At 54.2% G+C, this 16816-nt stretch overlaps 1 protein-coding gene across 1 annotated transcript; it reads right to left on the bottom strand.

Moving 5' to 3' along the window:
- Window positions 1-1557: 1557 nt before the first annotated feature.
- On the bottom strand, window positions 1558-15141 carry SLC22A13 (solute carrier family 22 member 13). Its single transcript, XM_020285455.2, has 10 exons — window positions 14689-15141; window positions 7332-7435; window positions 6958-7112; window positions 6665-6833; window positions 6332-6452; window positions 6160-6254; window positions 5720-5934; window positions 5435-5543; window positions 4718-4933; window positions 1558-4472 (listed from the first exon to the last, which is right to left on the bottom strand). Exons 1-10 carry the CDS (start codon window positions 15064-15066, stop codon window positions 4379-4381), a joined length of 1656 nt encoding a protein of 551 aa, XP_020141044.2. The 5' UTR covers window positions 15067-15141; the 3' UTR covers window positions 1558-4378.
- Window positions 15142-16816: the final 1675 nt, after the last annotated feature.

The following is a 16816-nucleotide window of genomic DNA, read 5'->3' as shown; positions in this document are numbered from 1 at the left end:
TGGACAACAAAGCGAGACTCTGTCTCAAAAAAAAAAAAAAAAAAAAAAAAAGTCAAGATCAAGGTCCAGATTGAGTTCTAGAGATTAACCCAGAACTCTACATTCTTTGCACACTATTATACAACACTTTCCTACTTGCTTAGGCAGTTACCCTTCCATGTTTGTACTTGGCCTCTTCTGCAAGAAGAATCTCTTGAAAAGAGTGGCACACAGAAATTTGATTTGTGGCCAAATTTGATGGAAAAGATAAGGTTCTAAGGAAATGGTGGCATGAAGTCAAAGACCCTCTCCCTTCTTTGTAGAATTAAGATAACTTTGATTTTATAGCTTTTGAGCTAAAATAACTTTTGTAAAGATTAAGCTCATTTAGATTTTTTAAAAAGTATTTCAGCAGGATCTGCTGCAGGGGGTTTTTGTTGTTTTATTTGTTTGCCTAGTTTTAAATCAACCGTTTCAAGCTTTGCATACTTAAGGCTTTAGAGGAAGAGTCCAATTTTCAATTATGTTGGCTTTTTATAAAGCTTAAGTGATGTTTGATTTAAATAAGTTCACTACCAAGATGATTGCAATATTTGAATAGGTCACTATGAAATTCCTTTAAATGTTGGGGGGAAAATAAAACAACTGTGAGAGGTACATTTCTGTTTGGAAGCCACTTGGTCTGCGGCATGCTGTAGGGGCCAAAGCTGACAGAGATAGATGCGAACCATCCACAAACGAGCGAGGAGGGCGGGAGGCTGGGGCCAGAGAGCGAGGCATTCGAGAGATCCGCTCATCGATTCACTTACATGCCAGACATTGGTGAGATTTTGCAGGTGGGGATGGGTCTTCCCAAGCTGATGGCAGGGGCTGGGGTGGAAGGGACGACCATGAACCAGGCAGCAGAGTTCTAGGTGGGAGAGGCTGTGTGATTTCGAGGTCCCGAGGTGGGCGCAGGGAAGAGAGAGACCGGTGTCCACAGAGCAGGTTTCAGGAGAGGGAATGGAAGTGGCCATGGTTAGCCGTGCCTCCCACCCCCGCTCTGTAGCTGGGACAGAATGTACGGTAGGTCGAGGCTGGCTGGCGGGGTGCAGAGAGGCAGAGGATGAGAGCACCCCGCCCCCTGCCGCTGCTGACAAGGGCTGAGGACACCCGGCTTCTGCTAGACTCACAGCCACGGGGCCAGAGACACAGGTTGCGTCCCTGGGTGGAACTGGTGAGGTGGGGGATGGGGGAGTGGAGCCCCAGTCAGTGAGGACAGTGCCAAGGCAGAGGAGTAGCTGGCTGGGGAAGTCAGGGGTAACTGAGGCTTTGGACATTGGGGCGTAGAGAACACAAGGTGGGTAGTACAGTGGTCTCGGTCTCCCAGGTCCCTTGGAAGGGGGTAGCCATGGGGCCCAGCAGCCAGGGGGCTTCCTCTGGGGAGACACACAGGGACACAGCCAGGGGTGCGGTTATCACAGGGCTTTGCCTCTTAACTGGCTCTGACATCCAGCCACTTCCCAGTTTCACGGCCACCGGTCCGCTCCGTCATCAGAATGTTGTGACGATAAAAGAAGGTAGTACACACCTGCTATGAGCTACTTTATTGTTGCAATGACGCCATGCCTGGTTTGTCTGCTTCCACTTTTGCCCTCTCCCAACACATTGGTCAGATACAGAATGATTTTTAAAATACAAATCTTATTTGGCCATCCCCCTGTTTACAGAAAGAAGAAAACCAGTGGCTTTTATCCCCCTCGGAAAAAAGCCCAAGATTAGAGACGTGGTCTCACCAGCCCCACCTGTACCTGGTTCCTCAAGCCCCCAGAAACCCTTCCTTGCCAGTGGTCACACAGAAAGCTCTTCTGCACCTGGCCTTGGTCCCTCCTTGACACCTGTCCTCAGCAGGGCCTTCTGCCCTGTACGCCAGACCAGCTGCCTTGCTTGCACCATGTCCGCTCCTCTCCGCCTGCGGCTCTTCTCCCAGGGCTCTGGGGAGCAGTCTGATAGCTGCAGATGAATTGCAGATCTTCAGTCCCAGCATGCAGAGCAGGTGACATGGAATCTCCCCAGCAGATCGGTGCACAGGTGGACGGGTAAGCGAGGGAGGCAGAGGCCCGGCGTGTGTGGGTCAGGGCCGATCTCGCAGACTCAGCCCTGCTCTGTGCCAGGCAGCGAACTGGGGGACGTTGGGGTGGGGCTGCAGACCTGGTGTATCTTTCCTATCTTCTTGGACCTTGGGGGCAGACGGCTGGACCCCGTTGCCTTTCATGCCTAGCCGGGGCACCCAAGATTAGAATCCTCGAGGATTAGCGTAAAGGGCACCAGAAAGTCGTGCACTCTAAAATGGGAAGGCTGAGGCTGAGGACGATGAGCTCCAAGTCCTGAGATCTGAGTCCTGCACCAGTCCCCACAGAGCTAACCACGGCCCTGTGAAATGTGCCCACTGCTAGTGTGTCCCCTAAATCTGGGCGGCTGTATGTTCAATGACACCCTTTGGAGAACAGCCACGGTTCAGCACATGCTGGCCACTGCCCGGTAAGGGCCCCTCCCTGTGGTGCTCCTCAGGGTGGAGTGGGGATCGGGCCTGCACGTCTTCCCCTCTGGGGTCCCAGAGGTCTCAGCTGCTGGCCTTCCAGCTACTGCTACTGCTTCCAGCTACTGCTGAGACACATTCACCCATTAGCCAGATCGAGCTGCAGGATGCTTTTAAATACACAGAGAAACACCTTTCTCCCCAACTGCCTGCAATCCTAAAGAAAAAAATCTCCAAAGACCCATGCAAAGGCAACAGGTGAATCTTTGCATTCATGCTTGTGTCGATAAAGGATGCATTTAAGTCTCTTCCCGGGAGTGATTGTCATTCCGCCTCACAGAGAGCAAGTCTGCACCTCTTTGAGGAAGAAACTGCCTTCAGCTTGGAAATGGCCCTTTCCCTACTTCTACCCAGCCTTTTTTTTTTCCCCACACCATAGCAGCTTTAGCCCGAGTGACACATTGTGCCAAGAAAGACTCATGAGTGTTCCCCAAGAGAGGACTCTGTGAATGGGTGTGCAGTAGGAAGCTAGGTAGAACTTTTGCCCATCACTGCAAAGCTGAGACCTGTAAGAAACACACATGTGAAAGAGGGGTGCTGAGCTCTTCCGTGCTTGATTTCTAGGGACTGGTCCAGCGCAACCTCCCCGCCCCCCATGCTACGTAAGAGAACGTGAACAGCGAGAGGGAGGGGGCTTCAGAAGGAGCCCTCCTTGTGTAGAGGTGCCTGTAGGAAGGGACATGAAAGCTTCCGCCTGGTGGGAGGTGGGCTGGAGCCAGGGGCAGTGGCTGGGCAAGCTCTTTCCCACTGTTGGGTGGCACAAAGATGTGTGGTGTTCTCGTGGGCCAAGCAGATGCTGGGGAAGGCAGTCAGCCCTGAGGTCTCTTGATGGGAGCCCACGAAAGAAGGCCTTCTGCAGGGGCAAGGGGACTCGGGCGTTAGGAGAGGAGAGGTGGGCTGCACAGGGGTCACAAGAAGAGCTGGGAGCACGCTGCCCATAGTAAGGCACAACGCAGAGGCTCCGAGGGGACCTTTGGAACACCCCGCAAAGATGCCCCATGGAAGAGCCAGCTCTTAGAGACCTGACAAAACGCACTGATTGGTGGCAAGCAGTGTACGCCTGGAAGAACGATGGCCGGCAGTGGCTGAGTACGAAGACCCCTGGCCTCTTTCCTCCCCCCGCGTGGGCCCTGTGTGACGCAGAAGCAGCAGAGCCCTCGGGTGGCCGGGGAGGCACAGGACCAACGCCCCTGCTGCCCCACTCAGGTTAGGCATGAGCTGGGAGCGGGGCCGGGGCTGGGAGGGCTTTGAAGGGAATGCAAGGTGGAAGCCTCGATTGACACTGAGGGAGGCTTCTCTCTGTGGGATGGAATGGCCCGTGGGCCGCTCCTTAGCCAGAGGGTCTCACGCACCCACTGAGAGGAGACACGACCCTTCACCCACAGCCCCGTCATCCACCTGCCTGGGTAGAGTCCACAGCTTCGCACTTTTGTGCCTCTCCTCCTGCCCCACAGCTTGGAAAGGCCTTACCTCGTGTTCTCGTCTGGGTCTGACTGTGCTTGGGGACAGAGCGAGTCAGATTGAGGGGATCCGGAGAGCCAAACTGCTGTGAGACTATCAGGCCATGAGTTAAGCCCCAGACACGCCCGAGACCTTGGCGCAGGCGGGGCTTGGAGGTGGGTCTCCGGAGGTGAGGGGGGATGTCCAGACACTTCGCGGTTGGGCTAGGTGGTGGGCGGCAGGTGCTGGGGCCGGGTTGTGGTGTGCTGCCTCCATAAGCAAGGCTGGTCTTGTCCCTCTGTCCTTATGGGTCTCGGCCACGTCCAGGGGGAGGTTGGGGCAGCTCCCTGCTGCTGGTGGTCCAGCTCTCAGAGGCCTCCATCAGAAATACGTGCTGCTCACAAAGGCCACCCCTGGGCTGGAGGCTCTTCCTGTGGCGTCCGTTTCCTTTGCTGGTGGCACTGGCTTGGGGGCCCTGGAGGGGGCAGAAGGCTGTCACTGGCTGTCCAGGGATTGGTCCCATGACAGTGTCTCCCACCATCCCCTGCCCCAAAGTAGGGGGAACGTAAGCCATAGCCAGCCAAACGTCTGTGAGTCTGGAGGGTCCCATATTGGCCTCTTAGCAGCCATGGACTGATGGCAAGGTGGAGGCCTGGGCACACGGAGGGGGTCCTCTCGGTGAGGCCCAGGTCCTGGCTTCAGAGCAAGCAAGCAGCTCACCGTGCGTGGGGCCCCTGCACCGGGTCCTCGATGGTGTCCCTCAGGGCCTGGCCACGCGTCTCTGGCAGCAGGATGCAGAGCAAGCCTGCCACGATGGGGATGCAGCCGAAGATGAGCATGGGGAGGGGCTCGTAGAACTCCTCCAGCAGGATCACGAGCGGTGTGAGGATGCCGCCGATGCGTGAGAAGATGCCCACCAGCCCCATGCCTGTCTGCCTGGGGAAGGCCAGCGAGGGTTGAGCAGACACGGTCCCACCTCCAGGCCACAGCTCTGCCCCGGCGTGTTCCCTCGGGAGAGCCCAGACCCGTTCCTGCTGGGTCCCCCAGCCTCCTCCAGCCCATCCTGCGATCCTGTGCTCTGCTCCTGGCTGCTTCTCCCACCTCCAGGCCTCTCCCTCTGCGTGCTACTCTCCTGCTCACCCCGCAGGTCCCAGGTCAAAGGCTGTACCTCCTGACCACCTTGTCCCACCAGGCCATGCATTCTTAGGCGTCTTGGCAAGGCCAGCCCGTGGCCTACTTCCATGATTTGTCCTCCACTAGCCTGGGGACAACTTGAGGCTTGGGCTAGATTTCTAGTTGCCCTGGGCCTGCCGGGCACTGATGCCCTGGGGCCAGCCCTGTTGGCCGTTTGTGAAACCGTGGTTCAAGGGAGGAGGGATGAACAAAACCAGGGTGTCGGGAGCGGAGGCGCGCAAAAGTCACGCCGGCAGCTCTTACCGGACGACCGTGGGGAAGAGCTCGGCAGAGTAGACGTAGGCGATGGTAAAGGTGGCAGATGTGGCGATCTTCCCCACCACGGCCAGCACGGTGACCGCCACAGGCAGATCTTGGGGACAATGTTGGTCAGCCACGGAAGGGTAGATGCCCCAGAACCTAGGTCCTGCCCCTGGGCTCCCACCCAAACTCCTCACCCCCAGAAGCCCTTACTCCTGAAAGCAGAACTGTTGGTCGCCCCTGGCAACTGGAGCTAGGGCAAGGGGAGGGGGCAACCAGCCCTGGTACCTGCTGGGACGAAGATGATGCTGATACACATGAGCCCCCCCAGAAGCTGGGTCCCCAGCTGGCTCCATTTGCGGCCCAATCTCTGCATCATGAAGATGCTGGAATAGCGGGCAGGCACCTCAACTGCTCCAAAAATTAGCTGGGTCAGGTAGATGTCCAGGCCGAAGTCCCCCACTTTCAGGCTGAGGCCAAAGTACACCACACTGGTCGAAAACCTACAAAGCACCCAATGGCTCTGGTCACTGCTGGGCGCCGAGACACCACTGCACCCAGAGGGAGAGTCTGCCTCAGTCGGCAGTCACAACAGAGACTTTGGCACAGCCGGGGGAGGCTGTCCCAGCCAGAGGGAGCCGCCACGCCACTACTCCACTGACACACACCAGGGAGCGGCCGGCCGTTGGCTCTGTCCACAGGGAGGGGCACGGGCCCCGGGCACTCACCAGACACAGAAGAGAATCAGGGTCATCTTCCGGAGCTGGGGGTGTCTGAGCAGATCCAGGGCATTCCCCGAGGGGCCTGTTTTCTCTGAGGCCAGCTGGGAGGAAGGTGCAGAGTGAGGCCCAGGGCGGGTCTCGCCTGGGGACAGGGCTGGCCGGGGTCTGCTGGAAGTACCTGGCTCAGGAGCTCCGGGGAGAGTTTCCGCCTGTTGACCAAGGCCGCCTTCCGGATCACTTGCTTAGCCTCCTCTATCCTCCCGCGGGTCAGGAGCCACCGGGCAGACTCCGGCAGAGCCCTGTGGGCCGAGAGTGGCCGTGACCTTGGGGCCGGGCGTCCTGCAGAGCTTTCCCAGCAGTCCCAGGGCAGACTGAGCCCCTTCCCCAGGCCTCACAGGCTCCCCCTCCCTGCCCAGCCTGTGAGCCCCCCACGACTGTGAGGGCTGCACTCCAACCCCCACCCCACCACAGCACCACCAGCCAGGTGGTTGCTGCTGCCAGCGCCCCTCACCAGATGTAGAAGAAGAGCAGCAGGACAGGCGCAGTGCCCGCGATCTGGAAGAGCCTCCAGTTGCGGACGCCATAGGCGAGCCCTGCCAGTGCCATCTGCCCGAGGGAGAAGGCGCACTGGGACAGGACCACGGCCTGGGTCCTCCACGAGGGCCCAACCCACTCTGTAACTGCGGGAACAGAGGGTGAGACTGGGCCAGCCCCTGCCCACTCAGTCCCTGTCACTCCCCGGCCAAGGAAGCTCTGGTGTGACCGCTTCGGGTGCAGGGTGCCTGACGGGGCCCAGATACTCACGCAGGGTGACGCTGCTGAAGGTATATCCGGACACGGCGGTGGCCACAGCAAAGCACAGGGCCATGTAGAGCTCAAAGCTGGGCACGAAGGCTGTGGACACGCCGATGATGGCTAAGAGCAGCAGCTGCGCCAGGATGGCGGCCTTGCGGCCAATCCTGGGGGGGCCAGGGTGCAGGTCAGGGGAGGGGGCCCCCCTGAGAACCCACCTGAGGGGCCGGGAGCAAGGGAGCCCCAGCCCTGCCCTGGGGGCTCTGTCCGACGGAGGGGGCACGGCCTTGTCCTAAAGGCCAGCGGGAGGGCACAAGCGGGAAACGTGGCCGGCGCCAGGAGCCCAGCAGCACACCAGGGCCGGGCTGCGCTGGCCAGGTTCTTACCTGTCACAGAGGGGTCCGAAGATGAGGGCCCCGACCAGGAGCCCAGACATGTACACCGACTGTGAGGTCTCCTTTAGGTACTGCCGATCGCACACCAGGTTGAACTGAGGCAGACACAGGCAGACGTGAGTCTAGGGGCAGCACCGAGGGCAAGTCCTTCCCCACTTAGCCCCGCACAAACCTCTTAGGGCAGATGCCTGTGGTTCCCAAAATGTGCACCACGGCACCCCGGGGTGCCCTAGCGAACTCCCTGGGTACAGCAGGATATTTAAAAGTTGGAAGGGAAATACGACAGTGCTTGACATTGGTCTGACATCACACAACTACTCAGGAGAGTTCACGGTTTCATCGTGAGATCATACTACCTTCCTTTCAATGACATCGTATCTTTGGGAAGTCCTGTTTTGGGCAGCTGCTGTGAAATAAAAGCAAGCCGCATATGCAAGTCAGTTGGGACAGGAACAGGTGGCAGCGCTGCAGCACTGAGAAGCCGTGCGGTGCCAGGCAGGTACATGCTATATGTCCTATTAGCCAGTAACTGTATGTATTTAAGTATGAAATTAAAATATTTTTTCTTTCAATTCATGTGTTTGTTTTTTTAAAAAAAATAATTACTAAATTGCTAGGACACAAACACCTGTGGCTTGGAGTTCATTACTTAATATGTAGAAGTGTTAGGTATTTCCTTCGGCCCGGAGGTGCCATGGGAAGTGACTGACACATTAAGGATGCAAAGTTTGGGAACCTCTGATGGACCATTTATTGCTGCTTCCTGAGAACGGGGCCTCTTCCCCACAGCCAGGCACCGTGTGACCCATTTGGGCCTCTCCACGCTTTCCCATGTGGCTGCAGAATCTCCCCGAGAATCTGCCCGCCATGCACAGGCAATCGGAATGCTAAGGGGCCTTCACACACGACCTGGGGAAGGCAGGGAGGACGGGGGAGCTCACACTCACACACACACACTCACACACACACACTCACACACACACTCACACACAGGCAGGGAGAAAATGAGAGAGCAAGAGAGAGCAGCTAGCAAGCAGGAGGAGAGAGAGTAGAGATGCTAGCCCACTTAGAGACTTGCAGAGAGAACCCTCTAGACCAGGCGTCCTCAAACTACAGCCCACGGGCCACAGACGGGCCGCCTAGCACATTTATCCGTCCCTCAGGGTGTTTTTGCCGCCGCTGCCTGTCCTGCTTAGCAGCCGACTCGTCCCGGGCCCACAGTGTGCACTCTCCAATGGTCTGAGGGACAGTGAACTGGCCCCCTGTTTAAAAAGTTTGAGGACCCCTGCTCTAGACAGACCTGGAAAGCAAGAGGAGACAATGTCCAGGTCCATCTAGCTCTGCGCACATGTCTATAGTATGGCCCTTGGCTGCCCCTCATCCCCACCGGGTTGTGGGTCCTGGGGCGGGGCAGGGGGGTGTTCTGTCCCGTTGCACACAGCTCGCTTCCGTACACAAACGTGTGTGTGGGAACATGCCACGTGACCTCGCCTCCAGCTCCGCAGCCACGACGGATGCCTTTGAGTGCTTACCCTGTGCGGGCACTGTGTTAAATGCTTCCCAGGCATCACCTCGAGGAATTCTAACCATGATCCTCGCCTTATGTTTCCCGGAGGGAGGAAAGAAAGGTTAAGCAGCTGGGTGGCAGCTGGTGAGGTTGAGACGTCTCTATTGCCCTAGACAGGGAATGAGTTTGAGTGAAGGCTAAGAGAACGTTTGCTGAATGAATGAATGAACTAATACCTACAGCTAGCTAACTAGCCAATCACCATCGGTTTATTATAATAACACTTAGCGAGCAATTAGCCAATCCAAGAGTTACCATTATGCTCTTACTTCTGTTCTCAAGGACAACTGCTAATTTTTAAGACCTTCCAATATGTGCCAAAGGATTAACTGACTGCCCCTGGGAACCAAGTAGGGAAGGACAGGGGGCTTGACGTTGTCCTACCCCTTTCTGTCCTGTTTGGTTGCTGTCCAGCAGCCACAGATTTCCTTTGTAGCGAGATGCCGTTTAAAATAAGAAGACTTGCTGCTGTCAGGCTCTGGAGTCAGAATTGAGTGGCTTTGTGTGACCTTGAGCCTGGTGGCCAATCTGTCTGTGCCTTGGTTTCCCAGGTACAAAATGGGAATAAAACATACTACATAGTATCATCTGATGCGGTTAAAGATCAGATGGATTAAACATGCAACATGCTCAAGTCCGTGTTTGTTCACGGGAAGCTCTCAGCTCATGTCAGCAAGGATGAAGGTGTGCTGGCCCCTGTGCCCACGAAGGTCTCCACTGGTTACATAGACACCTCCGACACAAGGGCTCTGCAGGGATGAGTGCCAAGGCGGCACCCGTAGGTAACAGCCACCATTCACGCCCTCCCTGATGGCCACATAGCCTTACTCATTAAATCCTCATTCTAACCTCATGGGGGCTTATTTCCACGGTGCAGCAGCAGAGACTGAGGCTTGGAGAGGTGCCAAGCTGTGCTCAAGCTCACCTGGTGGTGTCGCGTTGCAGGTGGTACAGAGATGAGAGGACTCCAGCTTGGATGCAAGTCATCACCCTCCCCAGCCCTAATGCCACAGTGGTTCCATCTGGGACCTGCTATGCAGCCTGCACAATTCCATCTTCATTTCGGGGAGCACAGTGCATTGCCCCTCCCCTATTCCAGAACCCTCAGTGGCTGCCTTCGGTCTCTAGGAGGAAGCCCACATTCCCCTTGGACAGGGCTGGGAGTCATTTTGTGTTTTACCAAGGATGGGCACCCAGAAATGCTGAGCAAGGTAGGGTGAGGAGGAGAAACGTACCCTGACCTTCAAGAGCACACAGAGCATAAGGAAATGTGCTCTTTTCTTTTCAAATGCATATTGTTTTGTGTTTCAGTTTTAAAATGAAGCTGCTATTTATAATAAGGAAACTGGGGATGTCAGCTCAGCTAGGGTCCTCTGAGTAGGTGTGCAGAGCCCCTCCTCATAGACAGGAGGTAGAGGTAGAAGGTCTCACACCAAGACAGCTCCACTCCGGGACCCAGCTTAAGATTATCATGTGACACAGGGCACAAAGTACCAAAAGCGGACATTCCCTTGGGAGTCACAGTGCTTGGGAGGGTGAGGGTGGGAGGGAGCATGTCAGGGTAACACAAGAGGGCCAAGGCCCAACCCCAATATCAGCACAATCTAGGTTGATGGCTGAGGGTAAACAGAGAGGTTTCTGAGCGCTACCAATGCCCATGGAAAGGCTGAGGCTGACATTGCATTAGAAACATTTAAAGTGGCAGGTACAAAACTATTCCAGCAATGCAGACAATTGAGTGTGTTGCTGTGAGCAATTGTGCATTGGGAAAGCATATCTCCTGACATCCTAAACTACAAACAAATTTCCATCTGAATATGTACCATTTCAGACAACCACGCAGTCACAGTTATGATTGGTGCAGAGCATATACCCTGGGACTTTGTACACTGTAGGAGGACAAGAGGACCATGACAGATTGCAACTGCTGAGTGTCCACAGACAGATGTATTTCTAGCCAGTTGTCATTGTTATCTCTGTCCTCATTTGAAAATGTAAAAGAAAAGTAGGGGCCTGAGATAACTCACCCCTGCAAAGACTCCTTTCTTCCTTGCGAGGATCCAAATTGATGTCAGAGATGACCCCTGTACTACTGAGAAACTTGCCAAGAACAAACAGAGCAGACGGAGGCCTGTCACCGCAGAGGCTGCGGAAAGCTGGCCTCTGCCTGAAGGCTGCCGCGTGTGGTTAGTGCTCTGCACTCATGCAAAAGGCCCGAAGAGTGTGCTTGACCCTGAGCCTGTAGAACCGAATAACAGCCACTGGTGTGTGCGGCTGGAACATCCCTCCACAGCCCTTTCTGCACAGCCGGTGCCAGCATCATACTGAAAGCAATGTTTATTTTTATTTATTTATTTATTTATTTTAGACAGAGTCTCGCTTTGTTGCCCAGGCTAGAGTGAGTGCAATGGCATCAGCTTAGCTCACAGCAACCTCGAACTCTTGGGCTCAAGCGATCCTACTGCCTCAGCCTCCAAGTAGCTGGGACTACAGGCATGCACCACCATGCCCGGCTAATTTTTTCAATATATATCAGTTGGCCAATTAATTTCTTTCTATTTATAGCAGAGGTGGGGGCTCGCTCTTGCTCAGGCTGGTTTCGAACTCCTGACCTCGAGCAGTCCGCCCGCCTCGGCCTCCCAGAGTGCTAGGATTACAGGTGTGAGCCACCGTGCCCGGCCTGAAAGCAATGTTTAAATCGAGCTAAAGATTAAAAGTTGAAGTTCACTTTCTGGGATCGTGACAAAGGTCCTGCACCGAGCCTCGCGTCCTCATGCAAGTTGAGGCACATAGGTGTGCCTCCTCTTCCCTCTCCCAATCCGAGCTGACCTTGAGTCACTGTCTATCCTCAGAAAAGTGGTCGGTACTAGTTCATCTTGTTGTTCCCACGAAATGTTCATCTGAAAGCAAGGCATGCTTGTGATGACGCTCCAGCACACCGATTGCTGAAGCTGCTCCTCGGTCCCACTCTAGGGACTGAAGTGGGACATCGTCTTAGTGTTATTGTTGTTCTCTTTTTGCGTGGTGGTAGGGGGAGCGTGTGTGCGGTTTTTCAGTCCTGTGTTCTTTTGTTTATTTATTTTTTTGATTCATTAACTAGAGGACAGCCCCATAAGGGGAGGAGGATGGACTCATTCCACATTCCGCTTCCTGGATTTGGTTTAGGAAACACGTTCCCTGGCTGGTGCTCTTAGGCTGGAGTGTAGTGAATGCCTCATTTAACAACACACTCCTTTCTGGAAGTTGCCTTTTCTCTTCACCCTCAAGTAGACCCAGTATTTGTTTCTAGGATGCGCTGCAACGTGACTTTTGGAGAAATTTGTTGGCAGTTTGCTGAGTTTTTGAAGTTAGTTTCTAACTTCTTTCACTGATACACAGAGAAAAGTATTACACCTTTTGAAATACGCCAAATGGATTAAGTTCAAAACATACATATGAAAAAAGTTTCCCCCCTGTCCATCATGGTCTTATATGCCTAGCATAAATGTGCAGCCTAATAGTGTTTGATATGGTGATCCCAGAACACAGCTGAAGGTCTCGTATAGAGGGGGAACGTGAGGTTGGTGCTACAAGACAGACGTCTCTGGAATGATTCACACCCTCTTTCCAGTTAGGGAGGTCTGCTTCGTTAGCAAGCTGGGAGCGGACTGGGGCGGGGAAAACACTTAACAACATGAGGACCAGTCAGGGGACTCCCCTCATTTCTGTTTGGCATGCGAGGAACCCTGGAACAGCCAGTTAAGGCTCTCTAGTTTAATAAAAATCATGGAAAGAGTCTTATAAAGACTCTTCATAAGTGTTCATAGAGATTCCATCCGCTTATTTTGGTTGTGGTTTCCAATTTTGAAAAAAACGTTTCAGCAATCTCTTCCACCTTCCCCAAATCCTAATTCTTACAGATTCGTTGGTGTTAACCCATGCTTTCTCATGTGTCAATTCTATGTATATGCATTTATTTCAGCTGTATTAAACATACAAAAACAAACAAACAAAAAGAGGTCTCAAATCTTTGAAAAGATCCCATCCACTGCCTATGCCCTGCCTGCCCCTATTATAGGCACACGAAGTTGTCTGCTGCTCCCCAGACTTGCTCCCTGCTGCCAGCCTTTCTTGTGACTTCTCTGCCTGTGAAGGCCTTCCTCTCTTCTCTAGCACCATTTTTCTAGTATCTTGGTACCCAGCTCACATACCACCTCCTTCAGGAAGTTGCCTGCCCATTCTCTCCCCCTGAAGAAGCAAGTTCTGGGCCTCAGAGCCCACCCAGCCCTTTATCTTTTGCGAGGGGCTCAGCCCTTGCCCTGACCACCAGGCACTCTTGTATTTATAGAAAGGTAACTAAGTACCTCCTTTCTCTGACTGTTCCCTACATAGTTGAGACTTAGGGGGCTTTGGCTGAATAGAATTGTATGAACAGTCCACATGGGGTGTGAACAAGGGCTAGAGGAGGGTCTGAGAAATCTGGAAGGATTCCTGGGCCTGATGGCTGATGACATTTGGTCAGGTTGGCAGGGAGTTGATGAGCACGTACCACAATATTTTAGCGCCAGTGAAGGCTGGAGCCCCCCATGGAGGTGATGACAGAGAGGCCACTGAGGCTCAGCGAAGGCTGGGCTGGGCTAGGTCCGGAGACGGGAGAGTTCAGAGGTTACCTAGCTCTCCCTGTGGGGAAGGGGGGAAGAGGCAGGAGGACAGGCAGGACATGGCCAGGGTCCTGGGGGCAGGTTTATAGTCACACATTAAAAAGTAAAAGTCAGACTTTGGTTAAAACATTGTCCTCTGAAAGCCTTTAAAGAAATGCTTTTTAAACCATAGGGGTAAAAGAAAGTAAATGTTCAATCTCTGGGTGAGAATTGCACGGATACTCCTGAACAACCCATGCCCCCTGGGGGTCTGGACTATCTGTGCTGCCTCCCACACCTGCAGGGACCTGGGTGGCAGGCGCCTGGCATGACAGCCCTAGCTCTAGGGGCAACTCACCACGTTCCCCTGGCCCAGTCATCTCCCCACTCTGCACCTCAACCCCGCCGTCTGGGAAGCAACAGAGCGTGACTAGATGATTTCAGAGGAGCCCTCCTGCTCTGAGGTGGCTGGAGTGGGAATCTTTCTGTTTTTCTTCCTGGCTCTCTGCCAAAGGAATGAAGTTAGCAGAGCTAATGCTTAGTTACCCACAGGACAAGTCCCAGAGTCATGGTTGCTCTCCAGCACCCCAGAGGCAGGCAGGCAGGGACCTAGAGAGAGAAGCTGAAATGTAGGAAGCCCGAGTCAAGCAAGCAGGATGACTGGAGAGTGGACAGGGAGAGGGACAGTGTGAGAGTTAGGACAGCACAGAAGACAGGCAGCCCGGAGAGTGGACAGGGAGAGGGACAGTGTGAGAGTTAGGACAGCACAGAAGACAGGCAGCCAGGCAGAAGTGCAGGGCAGACTGAAAGACACAGGAAATGAACGACAGATGAGAACACTGGATGGAGAGAAGGGCATAAAGACAGGAGAACAGGAGAGGACAGGAAGGAAGGCCGGAGACTGGATACAAGCCAAGAGAGGGACAGGCAAAAGGACAGGCAAAAATGGACAGACATCTAGGCAGGCAGACCAGACAGAGGAAATGACAGAGAGGTAGGTGGAGGCAGGAGGGCCGACAGGCAGGGGACAAAAACAGGATAACTGGCAAAAAGAAAAACACGCATACTGATGGCCAGCCATGTGAGCACCGGGGCACAGACAGAGACACAGCCAGTGACCGGAGGCAAAGGGTCAGGCAGACAGGCAGGAGGACAGCCCTACCTCTTTCGTTAGGGACGGGGGCCTGTTCTCAGGATAGTCCCAGCCCATATCGCAAGGCTGCGTCTGGTTGAAGCGGTGGCTGAGGATGTCCTCCAGGCTGGCACCATCGGGGGGTGGCCGGAACATGAGGCAGGGCTCGGGGCTGCCCGCAGCATCCAGAGGCACCCCCAGCGCCAGCTGGTCAGCAGCACTCAGGTTAAGAGTGTGGTTCTTGACCCAGGCCACTGAGCAGTGGTGGGGCTCGTCCAGGACCATGAAGACTTGGGCAAAGAAGTGGAAGGCATATAGGAAGTTGGGGATACTCAGCAGGATCATTAGCTGTATCTGGAAGCGACCAAAGTCACCTATTTCAGCCAGGACCTGGGCAAATTGAGACATGTCTGCTGGTCACCAGCTCCCCAGCCTGGAGATACCAGGTAGCTCTGCAGCTTGGCTTTGGTGGCACTTGCTCATCTGGCTTGTGGTAATAGCTGCATTAATGTTTAATCCAGCCTTGCCCAGCTCCACCTGTCACACTTAGACTCACTAGGTGTGGCCTGGGAAGGATAGAACATGATAAAAAAACCAAAACAGTCCACTCAGCTTGCAGCATCTGAGGATGTTTTATTGACTGTAAGAGATACAGGTGTCAAAAGAGGAGCCAGGAGGACCTTCTCAGGCCCAGCGCTCAGGAGTGAGATTTAGTCAGACGTTATACAGCTCACAGCAGCTTCCAATCCCTGCTTCCAATCGCAACATCCTACACAATTCCCATCCTGCTCAAATGCCCGCCATTACTGTAGATCCAAATTCTAAGAGAAGTACTTGCAACTCTCAGAGTGACACAAAGGTCCCTCCTAGGGACCAGCCCACACTAGGCAGTGGGGGGTGAGTCAGGGGAGCAGCAGGCACCCAGCCTGCATGTTAACTTTGGTGGTCTCTCCCCCGTGGGTCTCTGCCATGTGGTGGTCTGCAAACCAGCCCATCCCAGGAGGTACCCTGCAGGCCGGGAGAGCCCCCCCACCAAATATGCACAATGCCCTTCCTTTCCAGCGCCAAAGACAATCCAAGAACACAGTGCAATCACAGAAGAGCCAAGGGTTTCATGTTGAGCTCTACCATAATCGAGAGTAGAAAGAACAAAGTCAGAAAACAAGAACACATTAGTGAGATAAAAAGAAAAAAAAAAAAAAAAAAAAAGGATTCAAATTGCCCCAGAGGAGCCCCAGCCTCCCTGGGCAATCTCAGCGATAACAAAGGAACACAGGACAAAGTCTCCCTCTGCCACAGTGTGTGCACATGCACACATACACAAACACATCTGCATAAGAAACCATCTCCACATTCTATATCTTGGACTATTTTAGGAGATGAGCATGGGTGGAGGGGATACAAGGAAGGAAGCAAGGTCGTGCGGGGCAGCCCTGGATGGAGTGTGCCTGTGTCTGGGCACCCGGCTGGCATAGCTGCTGGCAGCCTATTCCCCAGCCAGCCTGGGTACGGGTCCAGGCAGGGCAGACAGTGGAGGGCAGAGGCCAGGCCGGCCACACTGTATAAGGAGAATGCTTTGCTCTTCACCCCATCCCAGGCTCTCCCACGAGGCTCCCTGCTGTCCCCTTTTATCCTTCACCTAGTTTCCTTGAGTGTTTCCATTCTCTGAATTGCCTCCATTGAACTGCCAAGAAAACGGTCACTACCAGTTGCCACTGCTCAGTTTAATGTTCCCTTCATGGGGGAGAACTGAGGTGGAGACACGAGCCTTGTCCTCAGCTCTCGTCACCTCCTCCCTCAAGTCAGGAAAAGCATTCTTGCTTTATTTGTCTCCAAGTAGCCAAGGGAACTACACCTAGGAGGTAGGACATGTGGGCTCTGCTGCTGATTTGTCTGTGCATTCCCCCTGCCCCCCGGGCCTCAATTTCCCCATGTGAGTAAAGGGAGAGCTTGAGGGAGATCATCTCTAAGGATGCTTCCACCTCTTGGTGTGTGATTCTAAAACAGAGACAAGCTGGGCATGGTGGTTCACACCTATAATCCCAGCACTTTGGGAGGCCAAGTGGGGAGGATCGCTTCAAGACCAGCCTGGGCAACATAGTGAGATCCTGTCTCTACAATACATAAAAATGTTAGCCAGGTATGGTGGCATATGCCT

The sequence above is a fragment of the Microcebus murinus genome, chromosome 1, assembly GCF_040939455.1.
Source record: "Microcebus murinus isolate Inina chromosome 1, M.murinus_Inina_mat1.0, whole genome shotgun sequence".
Lineage (NCBI taxonomy): Eukaryota > Metazoa > Chordata > Mammalia > Primates > Cheirogaleidae > Microcebus > Microcebus murinus.
This window is presented reverse-complemented; position numbering and strand designations above follow the sequence as displayed.